Source organism: Diabrotica virgifera, chromosome 1 (assembly GCF_917563875.1).
Source record: "Diabrotica virgifera virgifera chromosome 1, PGI_DIABVI_V3a".
NCBI classification, from domain to species: Eukaryota; Metazoa; Arthropoda; class Insecta; order Coleoptera; family Chrysomelidae; genus Diabrotica; species Diabrotica virgifera.
Genome location: NC_065443.1, coordinates 53849076 through 53864267, shown reverse-complemented (window position 1 = coordinate 53864267; position 15192 = coordinate 53849076). Strand labels below are relative to the sequence as shown.

The 15192-nt window shown below is 33.3% G+C and overlaps 1 protein-coding gene across 1 annotated transcript in view; it reads right to left on the bottom strand.

The window, feature by feature from the left end:
* The window catches only part of LOC114324952 (uncharacterized), a 62648-nt gene extending 50076 nt beyond the window's left edge, over positions 1 to 12572 (bottom strand). The window contains exons 1-3 of the mRNA XM_050659907.1: positions 12211 to 12572; positions 9995 to 10180; positions 9524 to 9617 (exon numbers count right to left, since the gene is read on the bottom strand). Coding sequence (XP_050515864.1) covers positions 9524 to 9617; positions 9995 to 10180; positions 12211 to 12526 — 596 coding nt within the window. The 5' untranslated portion in view covers positions 12527 to 12572. The remainder of the gene's footprint in view (positions 1 to 9523; positions 9618 to 9994; positions 10181 to 12210) is intronic.
* Positions 12573 to 15192: the final 2620 nt, after the last annotated feature.

Sequence of the window (15192 nt, the reverse complement as noted above, 5' to 3'; positions counted from 1 at the left end):
GCAGGCGGGCACCCAGTGCCGGTTTATCCACTGGGCGCTTGGGGCGGGCGCCCAGGGGCCCGGGATCCGGAGGGGCCCGTTCCTTTTAATTATAAAAAAATAAAGTCGCTAAATATTTTACATATTCTCTGAAAATAATCTAATACGCAATACTCCAATACACTTCAAACGCCTTTGTTCTATTGTTACATCTCTTCAAGCTTATACACAGTGCCATAGCCTAGCCCCACAGGGGCCCCGTGTCAGTGCTTGTGGCGGGGCCCTTTTCCAAAAAACTACAGAAATTTGTCAGATTTCGCCATGTCATTGATTAAAAACTACCTAGGTGGTGGGTAAAAACTGTAGTTTATTAATCAATGACCATGTCTCGAATTGTATCCAAAATAATCGCACAAAGGGAGTTTTTTAGTTTCTAATAATTTCATTTTGAATTGTGGGGCTTAAATAATAATTTTTCTCACTTTTCGGCTTTAAAATAAGTTCTTTTAAAACAGGAACAAAATAAGTCCTTTTAAAATAGTTAAACGAAAGACAAAAAAAGATATACATAAATCTAATTTATATAAAGAATAGATTATTCTCGAAAATACCAATACCCAAACAATAGTATATATAGCTCAAATATTCAAAAGTAAAGTGATTCCAAAAATTGTAATTTGGCATTATACACCTATGGCTAGCACTACACTTGCGGTTTGTAGTCGCAGCGACAAAAAAATCGCTGTCCAGAAAATCTAGAGTCGTAGAGTCGAAAATTATTCGCTGATTTCAGAATCGGGAATTGAATACTACAAGGATGTAACATCAGCTTTTAGATGTTTTTTTTACCCTAGATATAAAGAAGAAGTCAAGACGTCAATTAATACTTTATGCGAGAAACATAAAAACGATGTTGATGAAACCCAAGAGAACTTGCATAATTAAATAATTACCCATTTTGTAACGTTATGCCAAAATTTGAATAAACATACAATTTATGGAAAACTTGTATCATCCAGGATGTAAAGGCAACTTTTCCCAATATTTTAACTTTACTGCAAAATTTATTTGACGATACCAATTTCTAATGCGTTAGACGAGCGGACTTTTTCGGCTTTAAAGAGAATAAAAATTTATTTAAGGTCAAATTTGGGCCAAGAAAACCTAGACTTATTATCACTATTGTTTATAGAAAATTAAGAACTGGAGAAACTAAATTGTGATAATATTATAAGGCTGTTTGCGAATGCCAAGTCAAGAAAAAAAGTGATCTAATTTTTGTCTTTATGTACTTTTTAGAATATGTTTTTTGGCTTGTCATGTGTTGTTTTGTGGAACTTTCTGTTTTTTATTTATGTTTTTAAATGTATTTTTTGGATTATTTCTTACGTTTGCTATTTTTCTTGCTTGTTTAAAAAAATATTTTATGGATTTTACAATAAACATTTATAGTTAATGCATGTGTTTTCTTGTTAAAAAACTGACAACGAATAGCAGTGTAGGGGGCCCCTAAACCTCCAGCGCCTAGGGCCCGAAGTTAGGTTAAACCGCCACTGCGGGCACCTGATACCCTAGCTCCGGGACTGGCCATATCAATCATATTGCCTTTAATTTTATAAATGTCCTTACACAAAATCAAGGATTTACACACTACATAGTACCTACTGCGTTTCTTCAGGTTCTTAACCAGTTCTATTTGGAAATAGCGTGGGAAATATACTATGAGCATTGATTACAATCACGGGTACCCAACTCATTACCATTTTGTAAAAATTAAACATCCTTCAAGCAATATATTCGAATTATAAAAACGAAAATAAACACCACGTGTGAATTTTTGACAGATTTTTGCTTTATTTGGAAACCTTTCCAGAGTAGTCTACATTGATTTGACGTCACAGTTATCGCGGTCCTTTGGTTTGTTATGTTTAGCCAACAAGAACCGTATTACAGATTATAAATCGGCATCATACATGACATTATGTTAACATGATTCGACATGACCTTCGAATTCGGTGCAAACACCGACATATCCACGACAACCAACAAGAATTAAGTTGGATGTACCACGTGACTAAGGAATTTGTCAGACTGACTAATAGGTAATAGATGCTTGTTAATAAAATTTCCCCTCCATTTTTAATTAGCTCGTTGGGAACTTTATCTGGACCAGGTGTTTTTTTTCTGTTAATTTTTTTGAATGATGTCTAAATATTGATCATGTGTTGGTATTCCTATTTCATTATATCTCATATCTTCTATTGCGCATTCTTCCCCATCAGGTCTTTCTTTGCATTTATATACAGTAGGAAAAATGAAAGAATACCCATGAACGAACATATAAAACACGCTGTATTTTCCTGTCACCGTGTCACACAAAAAATTGGCCAGCGCAAGTACATGTAATAGGTACTTATTGTTACATGTACTTGCACTGAACAATTTTCTTTGTGATACGGTGACAGGAAAATACAGCGTGTTTTAATGTTCGCTCATGGGTATTCTTTCATTTTTCCGACTGTAGGTCTGTGAACTGTGTTTCATATGATCTATTGTCAATTTTAACTACTCATCTGAATTGTCTTTGTTGAACTTTTAGGTATCCAAATGGTTTAGCGCTGTTGTTACTATTCTTTTCTATATCCTTTAACAACTCTACCATCTACAGTTTTTATTTGTTCTTGCAACATTGGTTTGACACTCTCTTCTTTTCTTTGTTTTCGATGATGTTCTTCTTTAGTTGATATCCATTTATCTTTCTGTTTGAGTTTGATTTCACATTCTACATCGAACCTCTCTTTTCTTCTTTTTATTTCCCCCTGTCCTGGTACTTCTTCAGCTGAATTCGAAATAAATCCGTTTATATTTTTTTATTTTTTCTCTGGGTTATTTGCTTTTGTTAGATTTTTCTTTAGGGTTGTTTCATATTGTTCTCTTAGTTTCTGTACTTTAAACTTCTCCAGGGTTAATCTTCTTTTTGTTTTGTCTTGTTCTCTCTTTTTAATTACCCTCATTTTTATTTTCCTACTATTAGAAAATGGCCGCGTTTGCTCCTCTATATGATCTAACGTCATTCATTATTGCTTACCATTTTTTGCATAATATGTGATCTATCTGATTGCCATCATTACTTTATATTTTGCATCCTTTTTGGTAGCAATGCATGTTGGTCAATAGCATGACGATTTTGGCATGTACTCGTAATTCGTCCCATGCTTCAAACCGGCTTAAATAGCTACAGTGGAACTTGGATATTACGGCCTCGGTAGTTACGTCATCTCGGTTGTAACGTCAATTTTTAATAGGTCCGGCCAAAACCTATTCAATAACATTATTAAAAACCCGGTTTTATCGGCTAAAAATAAGGTAACCCTCGTCTATAGCGTCATAAAATTTTAAAGACGGTTGTCATTTTTTTATATTTTATGAAGGATAAAGGGTTTCCGGTTTACAAACTTTATTTTTCGGAAAGGGTTGTGCAGAAGAAAATAATTGACTTTTTTCAGCATTAGAGAACTTTTTCATAAAATGTAAGTTTTATATACATAATAGGTTTTATTTCTTATTTTTTTTTATCCTAAATGCAGCAATAATGCTGTAATAAAATTTTGCCTCGTTAAAATCTCATTTTTTTCTACCTCTTGTATAGCGTCATTCTGATATAGCGTCATTTTTTTACTTGACCCTTCAATGACGCTATATAAGCAAGTTCCACTGCATTTGTATAGCAAGGGAGCTTTTCCTCCCGAGAATGAAGTTTACTGCCCGACGCGTAGCGGAGTGCAGTAATCATTCAAGGGAGGAAAAGGCACTTTACTCTCATGTTATACATATGGCTTTTCCACCTCCCTCAAATAACAAGTAATTTTTTCATTTTTAAATAATTTTATGTAACTAACTAACAAAATGTATTAGAGAAATAAAACTAACATGCAGGTACAGTATAACTGTCAACTGTCAAATACAAGTCATATTATTATCTAATGTAAACATTGTTAAATCAAAATAACAATTTACTGTTTTTTACCACTCTGCAAAATACAGAGTAATAAATAAACGTTAAAATGTATAGATACTTACGTAATAGAATATAATATATATTCTATAGGGCGTCAATAAGTAATTAAGTCAATAATTTCATCAATGAAATGTCATGACGTAACTTTTACTTTTACTCCCTAGGGAGTAAAAGTACTTTGTCTCCCTAGGGAGAAAAAGTACGACTTTGCTCCTTGCAATGAGGTCAGAAAATGTATACTTTGGATAGAGGTAGGCGGAAAACATTATGTGATGCGATATCAACATTAAATAATTGTTTTCGCTTAATTGATCAAATTTTATTAAAAAAAAATATTTTGTGGCACCAAATCAACGCACATATTTTTTAATATTTTAATACTCACAAATGAGTCGTATAATTCGAACATCCGCCCACTCCACTTTTTGCATATTTTGAAGTATCTTTGTTTCTAGATGGTCAGTGCAATTTTTTTAGATGTCATTATGTTCGTTTTGTACCGAAAACTGCAAGCTCCCGACTAAATTTGACAGTAACGTTAAGATTTTTTCCAAAACCCTCCAGCTCCTTTTATACTAACTTCCAAATAGCATTAAATCCGTTTCAACCAATCACAACAGCCTATTCTGAAGATTTCAATATGGCGTTACAGTTCAAAACTGTGTGAATATTGTTGTCCGTAATTTGCATTTATTAATTAAAATAATGGAAGAAATAGCTAAACAAGCTGAAAATGCATGTCCTAATAAAAGAAGAATAAAATAAAGTTTCAAAACCTGCTAAATCCACTTTTTTATACCTACATAAATACATTTTTATCTTTTGTTTTATTAACCAAATTACGTAAAAGGGGAGCCCAAGCGGGGACTTTTGCAGTTACCCGAACGCGTCAGATTATCACATGGGAAGTACCCTGGAAATGTACCCCTACCATATACAGGGTGTTTCATTAATAATTGTCCATATAGTAACTGGAGAAACCTTAGCACAAAATACGAAGATTTAACCTAAAACACTTAAACAAAATGTGGTTCCTTACTGAGTTACAGGGTGTTTTATCTAAAAGTTGAAAAACTATTTTTGCTCAGCATATTAACACTATTCAACGCATTCTTTTCATACTTGGCAGAAAGTGCAACTATTATACACCCTACTAAATTATGATAAACAAACGTTTCTAGCTACTACCAGAGGCGTGCGACAGGGGATAGTGAATGGTTGACCCTTCTCAAATTCTACGCCACTGGAGTAATTACTATTTTAGTGCCATTTTTAGATTCTCCAATACTTTATACGTAAAAAATATACTCTTCATTGGTAACGATAAAGTCATTAGTTTTCGAGAAAGTTGAAGTTAAACAGGAAACGGCAGAGTTATTTTGATTAATTTATGAGATGATTCATGTGATTAAAATTTAAAAATTATTTGTACCCAGTACTTTAAAACTATTTGGCGTATCCTTATCATACGTGGCAGAAAGTGTAGGTACTGTACACCCTACTAAATTAAGATAAATAAACGTTTCTAGCTACTACCAGAGGCGTACGGCAGGGGATAGTGGCTGGTTGACCCTTCCCAAATTCTACGCCACTGACGAAATTGCTGTTTTAGTGTAATTTTTGGATTTTGCAATATTTTTTATGTAAATAATATACTCTTCATTCGTAATGATAAGATGATTAGTTTTCGAGATATTTGAAATTATAAATGAAGCGACACAATACACTGATCAAAATAACCGTGTCGTTTCATTTTTAACTTCAAATATCTCGAAAACTAATAACGTTATCGATATGAATGAAGAGTGTATTATTTTCATAGAAAGTATTGGAGAATCCAAAAATTGAACTAAAATAGCAATTCCGCCAGTGGCGTAGAATTTGGAAAGGGTCAACCATTCACTTTCCCCCGTCGTAAGCCTCTGGTAACAGCCAGAAACGTTTGTTTAACATAATTTAGTAGCTTGTACAGTACCTATACTTTCTGTCAATTATGAAAAGGATACGTCGAATAGTTTTAGAATGCTGAGCAAAAATAGTTTTTAAATTTTTAGATAAAACACCCTGTAACTCAGTAAGGAACCACATTTTATTTAAGTGTTTTAGGTTAAATCTTCGTATTTTGTGCTAAGGTTTCTCCAGTTACTATATGGACAATTAGTAATGAAACACCCTGTATTGGACCTTAATACAGGGGAGTTCGTTAAGGGGTGTCCGAAAAAAAATATATCCTTAGAAAAACTAGAAATCGCCAGATTAAGATAAGATCAGTCAAGTATGTACATGCAAAAGAGTGTATAATTAAAAAAACCTGACGATTTGAGAGGGGCGTAAGGAAATGGGAGAGTCACAAAGTTTCACAAAAAAGCGAATATTTCGCGAAAAGAACGTCAGATCGAAAAACTAAAAAATACGTGTTCAATATTTTTCAAAAATCTATCGACTGATACCAAACACGACCCCCACGGAGAGGAGTGGGGGTAAATTAAAAATTTTAAATACCCCGCGATATTTCGCGAAATGAACATCAGGTCGAGAAACTGCAAAATACACGTATTCAATATTTTTGAAAAATCTATCGAATGGCACCAAACACGACCCCCATGGTCTTAAATAGGAGCCCCAATATTTATTGCAGATTTCGATTTTTTACGTAAAAATAAGCAACTTTTATTCGAGACATTTGTTCGAATTATTAATAAATGGCGCTGTAATCGGAAAAAAAGCGATTGTTGGAAATGGAAAATTAAATTAAAAAATGGAAAGTCCCCAGTTAAATGGAAAATTTTACTTAACTAGTTTTAGGACCTACTCTTCACAACCCAATAGGTCCCCATAACGCTCGAGTAACTGCAAATTTAGCATACTTTCCTCCCCTACTATTATCAACAAATCAGAATTACAATCCCTAATAGAATAATTTCAATTCTTCTAGACAGGTGCTCTGAAATGATAAATACAGTTTTTTGCTTTTACTGAAAATATGTTGCGTGTGGAGTTAGCGAATATTGGAATTATACAACTCAAATATTTTGGCTTCCCGGAGTGTAATATATGTCGTCGGTATACTGCAAAAACTGACCAAGTCAAATTTTATCAGTTTTGAGTTAACTTGACCAAGTCACTCAGAATAGTTGTTAGTTCTACCAGAAAAATTGACCAAATCATTTAAATGCAATACAACTATCAAACAAAACTCGCCTATAATGACTATGTGCATAAGACTATTTTGGTTACATACAAAACTGACCAAGTCAACTTAGTCACTTTTGTCTGTCAGTAGATTGCACTACTTGTCCGTTAATTGTGTGCTGTTAGTTGATGGTTCGGAACTGTTTACAATATAAAAACCGTAAAATAGTAAAACAAAAGGATGTCCAGCAGAGGAAAATATTTAATGTCCTTATGCATTAATAGTGTTGAAGAGCATGTGACTGCTGAAAGACATTTACGCCAGAAAGACTTTATTTGATTATGTTGTGTTATAAGTCACTTGCTAAAAGTTCACAGAATTCGAACCGGCACAGGTACCAGAAAAGAATCTAGCCGCAAATACTATTTTAAGAAAAGTACAGAAATTATTTAAGTATGCAAAAAATTTTTCTTAAAAACTCTGTGCATTAGTTATGGTCCAGTGGATCATGCTTTAAAAGGCAAAAATCCAAATGGGTTATTTATTATGAAGGATAAAAAGGAAAGGCATGCTCCTTACAATAAAACTCCAAATAAACTTGTACAGATAGTTAAGGAGCACATTGAGAGCTTTCCGACTATGGAATCACATTACTGTCGGAAAAAGTTCAAATAGGTTATATTTGGGTCCCAATTTGTCAATCAGCAAAATGTTTTAGCTTTATATGGAACAGTGCAAAAGTCGAGATGAAGCTCATGTTAGTGTAGTCACTTATCGTAGAATATTTGGAGCACATTATAATGTCATTTTTTAATACGACGAAAGACCAGTGTGAAATTTGCAACCAGTACAAGAACAAAACTATTCATGAAGAAGATTATAAGCAACATCTACAAAGAAGAGACCAAGCAGACGAGGCAAGAAAATCTGACAAACTTCGAGCAGTTGAAGAAAAAACATTTTAAGTGCTTCATTCGATTTACAAGGTATATTGCAAATACCATCCTCGGATGTGTCACAAATGTATTATTCTCTTTAAATTGTGTGCTTACAGGCTTTACAATCTATGAAGCGACACCTCCAAATATTGCACACTGTTATGCATGGACAGATATTAATGGTCAACGTGGCAGCTCCGAAATTGGAACAGCATTGATCAACTGGATAAAAACTCTGCCAAAAAACATCACAGAGATCAGTTTATATGCGGCCAAAACCGCAATCAGTTCATTGCCGCATTCATTGTTGTAACACATACCCACATTGAGATGTTGTAGCATAATTTTATGGAGAAAGGACATTCGTACATAGAAGTAGACTCAATGCACAGTGTCATTGAGTCTGCCAAGAAAAATGTTGCCATTTTTACCATGAATGATCTGTTGAATATCTTCAAGTAAGCCTGTTCTACAAGACGCAAAAAAAAGAGCAGTGCCTACAGAGTTGAAGAATTACGGTATTCAGACTTTTTCAATCTTAAATCCTTAGCAGAGGTTGGTGTTCTTAAAAAATAGAGTCAAAGATGAAAATGGAGACAAAGTATCATGGTTAAAGTTAAAAGTAATGCGTTATGAGAAAAGTGACCCTGGCTGTATTCTTTATAAGTATAATTATAGTAATCCTAACAATAAGACTCTTAAGAGTATGTAGCAAGGGAGGACCAGCTGTTATTCCAAAGAACATTCCAATGTTATACAATAAGCTATTGTCTATACAAGAGAAAAAGAAAAACAGCCCTCATTCAATTGTGTAGAAACATAATTATTATTCCTCCAGAGCTCCATGAGTGGTATAAATCGATTCCAGTAGACAAGAAAAAAAAACGTTCTAATACCGGAACCAGCTTCTTCTGAAAGCGACGACACAGAAACTGATTAGATTTTAATTTTGTTTTATATACTGACCATAGTTAATAAATATCATGTCCTAATAAGGTGTTGATTATATTTTTTGAATTTGACCAAGTCAAATTTCTAATTTTTTTTTACAACAAAAAGTGACCAAGTACATTTTTTTTATAATTATTCAAAGTCCCCAATGTTTGAATATGGTGGTTAGAAACTAACGTTTTTAATACACAGGATATCAAAATTGCAGTCATATAAAGCTAATACCCGATTTTACATAAAACTTTAATTTCTCGAAAACAGTAATTTTTGACTTGGTCAGTTTTTGCAGTATGCCGACGATGTGTGAAATACCGTTCTCAGTTGTTTGTGATATTCTCAACTTCAGAACTATGGGGATACAGTTGTTATTGTATTAACAAATCTCTTTAGTTAATTTACTCAAGATAACTCTCCAGAGAAAGTCAAATAATTAATCTCGCCAAAGGAAAGTTGTATATTAATCTTCACAATAATAATAAAATTTTGACCTTTCAGTATACTTACAGAGGTGCTGGTACAATACATGTGACTCCTGATCTCACAAACGTCACCGAAAAATCTACATAAGGGTGAAGTTTCCCCCAGTGACCCATTGCAGCTGGAAAAAATATTAGAATTTTTAATTTTGTATTATATGCTATTTATGTATGACCAGGTCCAGAGACTTTTAAAGTGGTAAAAAGTGAAAAAGAAATAGTAGCAGGTTGAAACCCGTTATAAAAGGAATGATTTGAGGTAGGAAAGTGAAAGGGGGTCAGTTTTGAAGGTAAAAACCGATTTATCATGGTTACGGGCAAAACCAACCAACGAACCTTCTTATTAATGTTGATAATTACAAATGACAGTCAATAATATACTAAAACTGAGAGTCAAACCAAATATACGAGTCCTTGGGAAAGTTGCCTTATTAAGCCGAGTAGCCTTAATAAAATTGACAATGTTTGTAGCATGGAATATTCAATTTATTTTACTCACCAAATGCTATATCAACTGTATCATCAGCCACCATTCCTAGTAATCCATTTCCTGTCCAGTTTTCGAAAATATCTCCCCAATAATCTTGATTATTAATAACAAATTTGTATGTAGCATTTACTTCTTTAGCGAAAATTTTCATAGCGGATGATTCAGTACCCTTATATTCTTCGGGAGTGAAACCATCTAATAACAAATTAATAAAAGAGATCATTAATACATTTTTATTAAAAAGGATCTACCTAAATAAACAAAAACTTAAACCTGCAGAAAGCATTCATAATTGGTTAGATGCTTTCAAAATAATTATTATTTTCTGTTCTCTCATATACAGTATGGTGTAAATGGCGACTTACGAAAGTAAGTCTGGCTAAGTAAAAAGCCTAAAAGAGGTCGATTTTTATTTTTAAATTATGATTTTTTGACAGATATATCAGACTAATGACGTCATCCATCTGGACCTGATGACGTTATCGATGATTTTTTTTAACGAGAGTAGGGGTCACGTGCTAGCTCATTTGAAAGGTTAATTAATTCTCTATTCAGTAATATAAACATTAATCAAAATATTTATACAACGTATCCAAAAAGTTAAATTAATTGACAGAAAAATAAGACTGTATGTAATTTATTTTATTCAAAATACATTTTACTACTGCCATAAAACATAAAAACATTGATTTTCGCTTAACTTCAATATTCAAACTGTCACGAGGTAGGTGGAGGGTAGCTTCAACATTGAATTTAAGAGAAAATAATGTTTATTTATGAAGTAAACATTTTTTCTGTCATCTAAGAGCTATAAAATGTATTTTATGTTAAAACAATTGCATACCTACATTCTTCTTTTTGTGTCAGTTGACTGACCCTGTATGACTGTGTGACTTTTTGAGTAAATAGATTGAATTTTTTTGAAGACCATATATAAATAAGTGATGGATTCGACCGTTACTTGATGGAAGTTCATTTTATCTAACAATAAAACACTGAAAACGTTTGTTTTCTATACTTCCACAAAATTTATTATAACTAAGTGACTACAGCTGCTTCGGCAGAGTGCCTTTCTCAAGTGATATAGTTTACAATGTGTTTGCCTTTTTAAGTCTTCAACTGAAGAGGTTGAGGAGTGGGGAGCTGTTTGTCTCGAGTTGGTCATTCAGAATTATATCTGATCATAATCATTCTTTCAATGAAGAGTTTCAAATTCTGCATATTCAAAATAAAGGCCTTAAGCTATCTTTTTTAGAATCTATGGAAATTAATAAACTGAAAAATACAGATATAATTCTGAATGACCAACTCGAGACAAACAGCTCCCCACTCCTCAACCTCTTCAGTTGAAGACTTAAAAAGGCAAACACATTGTAAACTATATCACTTGAGAAAGGCACTCTGCCGAAACAGCTGTAGTCACTTAGTTATAATAAATTTTGTGGAAGTATAGAAAACAAACGTTTTCAGTGTTTTATTGTTAGATATAAATAAGTAATTACATTTTTGTTTAAATTACTGAATATAGATTTAACCAACCTTTCAAATGAGCTAGCACACGATTCCTATTCTCATTAAAAAAAAAATCGATTACTTCATCATACATATATGCCAAAATATCACAATTAAAAATAAAAATCTACTTGTTTCAGGATTTTTCCTTAAAGTGGCCGGCCTACGAAATAACGATCTTATTCCTTTCATTTGCACCATAATGTATGTAGGTAATAATTTAATTTACGTCACTTTAAAATACCGCATCAGCAAATTAAGTTAAATTAAACGTAAAATACATGTAAAATAAAAACATCAAGATAAACTTCTTTTTAAAAATGGTGTTAAAAAGCCATAGCTTTAAGAGAAGACAAGAAAATAGCTTCAGAACAACGTAAGATAAAGCAAGCTGTTCGTACATGCGTACAAAACTTTTTTGATACACTATAAATTATCTATTTATAATCAACATACATAAGAAAAGTCTAGTTATTTTTAAAAAAGAGACGTAATTTCTTCTTTAATATGGTAAATTTGCGTAAAATAAATTAAGTTGTTCGCTTTGAATGTATGTTAGTAGTGAGAGAAATAAATTTTTAGAAAATAAGAAATTTACAATGAAAATTAAAAGAAATAGTTTTGTAAAATAAATTAAGTTGTTCGTTTTGAATGTATGTAAGTAGTGAGAAAAACTGCATATTGTATAGCATCCATAGAAAATAATATCTTACCTACAATGTTGTACGGTTCATAATGCATAGTTCCCAATTTAAGAATTCTTCCCATCTGATTTGTAAATTTATCAAGATAAAGGTTGGTGTTGAATGCAAAAGATTTATTTTTTGAATACCAAAAGTCTAATAACATTTTTTCGTTTGGTCTATTTTCTGTACCTATATAACAGTGAGTCCACAGCTGGTATATTTCCGAATGGTTGGACAAAAATCCGGGTATACCAGGAATTAACACTTCTCTTTCGACAACAACTAAATCAGCAACATAGGTAATTTCATATGTTGATAGAATTTCTGATAATTCCTCTGTCATATCATTTCTATAATGTAAGTTTATAATAGTATCTAAACAAGAAAGTTTGCAGTATTAAACGAGGCTAGTTTTTTTTTAATTAGACACAACAAGAGAGTTAAAGTTATTAATGCGATGAGTCGGTGATCACTTCAATTCTCCCCGTCATTTGATTTTTTTTAGAATGCGTCGCTGATTTGCAAAACGGTGCTAGGTGACATTTTATTCAAAAGAGGGGTTATGTGCAAAAATTATATGTACGAAGGTTCTACCTATTCTGTAAAAAGGGGTCAAGTGTATTACCTACTTTTTGGTGTTGAGATAGTCTCATAATTTTTTGGTGCCAAGTAACATTTCTTTTAAACTGGTTGTGTAAAAAGGAGCTTAGTAGATCCACTTAGTAAAAATATAAAAATGTTACTTGGCACCTTTTTGCAAATAAGCGAAGAATGACTCTTTTTTAACTATGTTCGGTTATAAGATAGCGTTGTCCTTCAAAGTTTATTAAAAGTAACGAAAATGAAAAATTTCCCTACGGCAGCCTACAGCGTCTATTGGTGACCACCGGCTTAGACTCGCCAAGGAAACTCTGGACGAAAGAAAGATAAATAAAAGAAAGTCTCTATCAAAGTGAAAAGTTCGTGGTTCTATACATAGGTGAAGGAAAAATAAAAGAACATCCATGAAAAAAGTGTACAACGATTATAAGAGAATAAAAAAAATTCGAAGTAAACACAAGCAATGGGAATACATTTTAAAAGAACTGGATCATGATTTTTATAGTTTACAAAAATAATTTTGGTATAAGAATAGTAGAAAAAATATGTTAGAACATGAAAGAAAGCCCTAACACAATTTTTACAAAAATGGTCAATATTATTAGAGAGACTGCTATTGAAATACTTGGGAAAACGTCAGGAAAAAAGTTTGAGGATAAAGAGACTTGGTGGTGGTCAAAAGAAGTACAAGGAAAAATAAAAGAGAAGCAAACATTATATAAAAAGTGGCAAGAAACCAGATCCGACACAGATCTTCAAAACTATATGGTGGCGAAAAAGGAAGCGAAAGTAGCAGTAGCAAAAGCCAAAGCAGAAGCGTATTCAAGCCTATACGATCAACTTGATACCAGGGAAGGCGAAACGAAGATATATAAAATAGCCAAACAGAGAGCAAAGAAATCAAAAGATTTTAATCAGATTAGATGTATCCGAGATGAAAATAATAAAATACTAGTTCACGAAAAGGATGTCAAAAAGAGATGGAGAAAGTACTTTGACAGCTTATTAAATGAAGAATTTGACAGAGAGCCTGTAGAGTCAACGGAGACAGTAGCAGCAATGGTCACCAAAATAACAAACGAGGAAGTGGCTCAAGCGCTTCAAAACATAAAGAAAGGAAAAGCGGTAGGATCAGATGATATTCCTGGGGAAGTATGGAGAGCATTGGGAGAGATAGGAACAAGGTGGCTAGCAAGTCTATTTAATAGAATTATGGACTTTGGACAAATGCCAGACGAATGGAAAGCAGTATACTAGTACCTGTCTACAAAAACAAGGGAGATATACAACAATGTACACACTATAGGGCTATAAAACTGCCTAGCCACACCATGAAAATATGAGAAAGAGTAATTGAGAGACGGATACGTGAAGAGACCGAAATATCCGAGAATCAGTTTGGCTTTATGCAGGGCAGATCAACAACAGATGCAATTTTCATTATAAGGCAGTTGATGGAAAAATACAGGAGTAAAGAAACAAACGCTCATATGGTATTCATTGATCTTGAGAAAGCATATGATAAAGTTCCTCAAGAGATTCTGTGGTGGGCACTCAATAAGAAAGGAGTCCCTGGTGAATATGTAAAGATTGTGAGGGATATGTATGAGGGAGTAGCGACTAGTGTTAGGAGAGGTGTGGGAGAGACTGATAAATTTCATGTGAAAGTAGGATTGCACCAGAGCTCGGTGCTTAGTCCGTATTTATTCTCATTAGTTTTGGACCAGATAACAGCGAAACTACAGGGTAACATTCCATGGTGGTTAATGTATGCTGATGATGTCGTGTTAGTAGGAAATAGTGAAAGAGACTTAGAACAAAAACTGGAACAGTGGAGACAAGCTCTGGAGGAAAAAGGTTTAAAACTTAGTAGGACATAGACAGAGTATTTGCAATGTTCTTTTAAAGATGGAGTAACTGTAAATAACATGGTATCTTTGGATGGTGAACTGATTGTAAAAAGCAATAGTTTTAAATACCTGGGATCAGTATTACAGAGTAATGGAGAAATAGATGGAGATGAATGCAGTAGAATTAGGGCTGGATGGATGAAGTGGAAGGAAGCGAGTGGTGTGCTGTGTGATAGGAAAATTCCAATGAAGTTGAAGGGAAAATTCTATAAAACAGCAATAAGACCGGCTATGATGTACGGAACTGAATGTTGGGCAGTGAAAAAGAAAGAGGAACAATGAATGCATGTGGCGGAAATGAGAATACTTAGATGGATGAGTGGAGTGACAAAAAAGGATAAAATTAAAAATGAGTATATTAGGGGAAGTCTAGGTGTGGCACCAATTGATGCCAAAATGAGAGAGCATAGGTTGAGATGGTTTGGTCATGTTCAACGTCGAGACGCTAGTCACCCAATACGAAGAATAATTGCTGAAGTGCAGATTCCTGGAAGGAGTA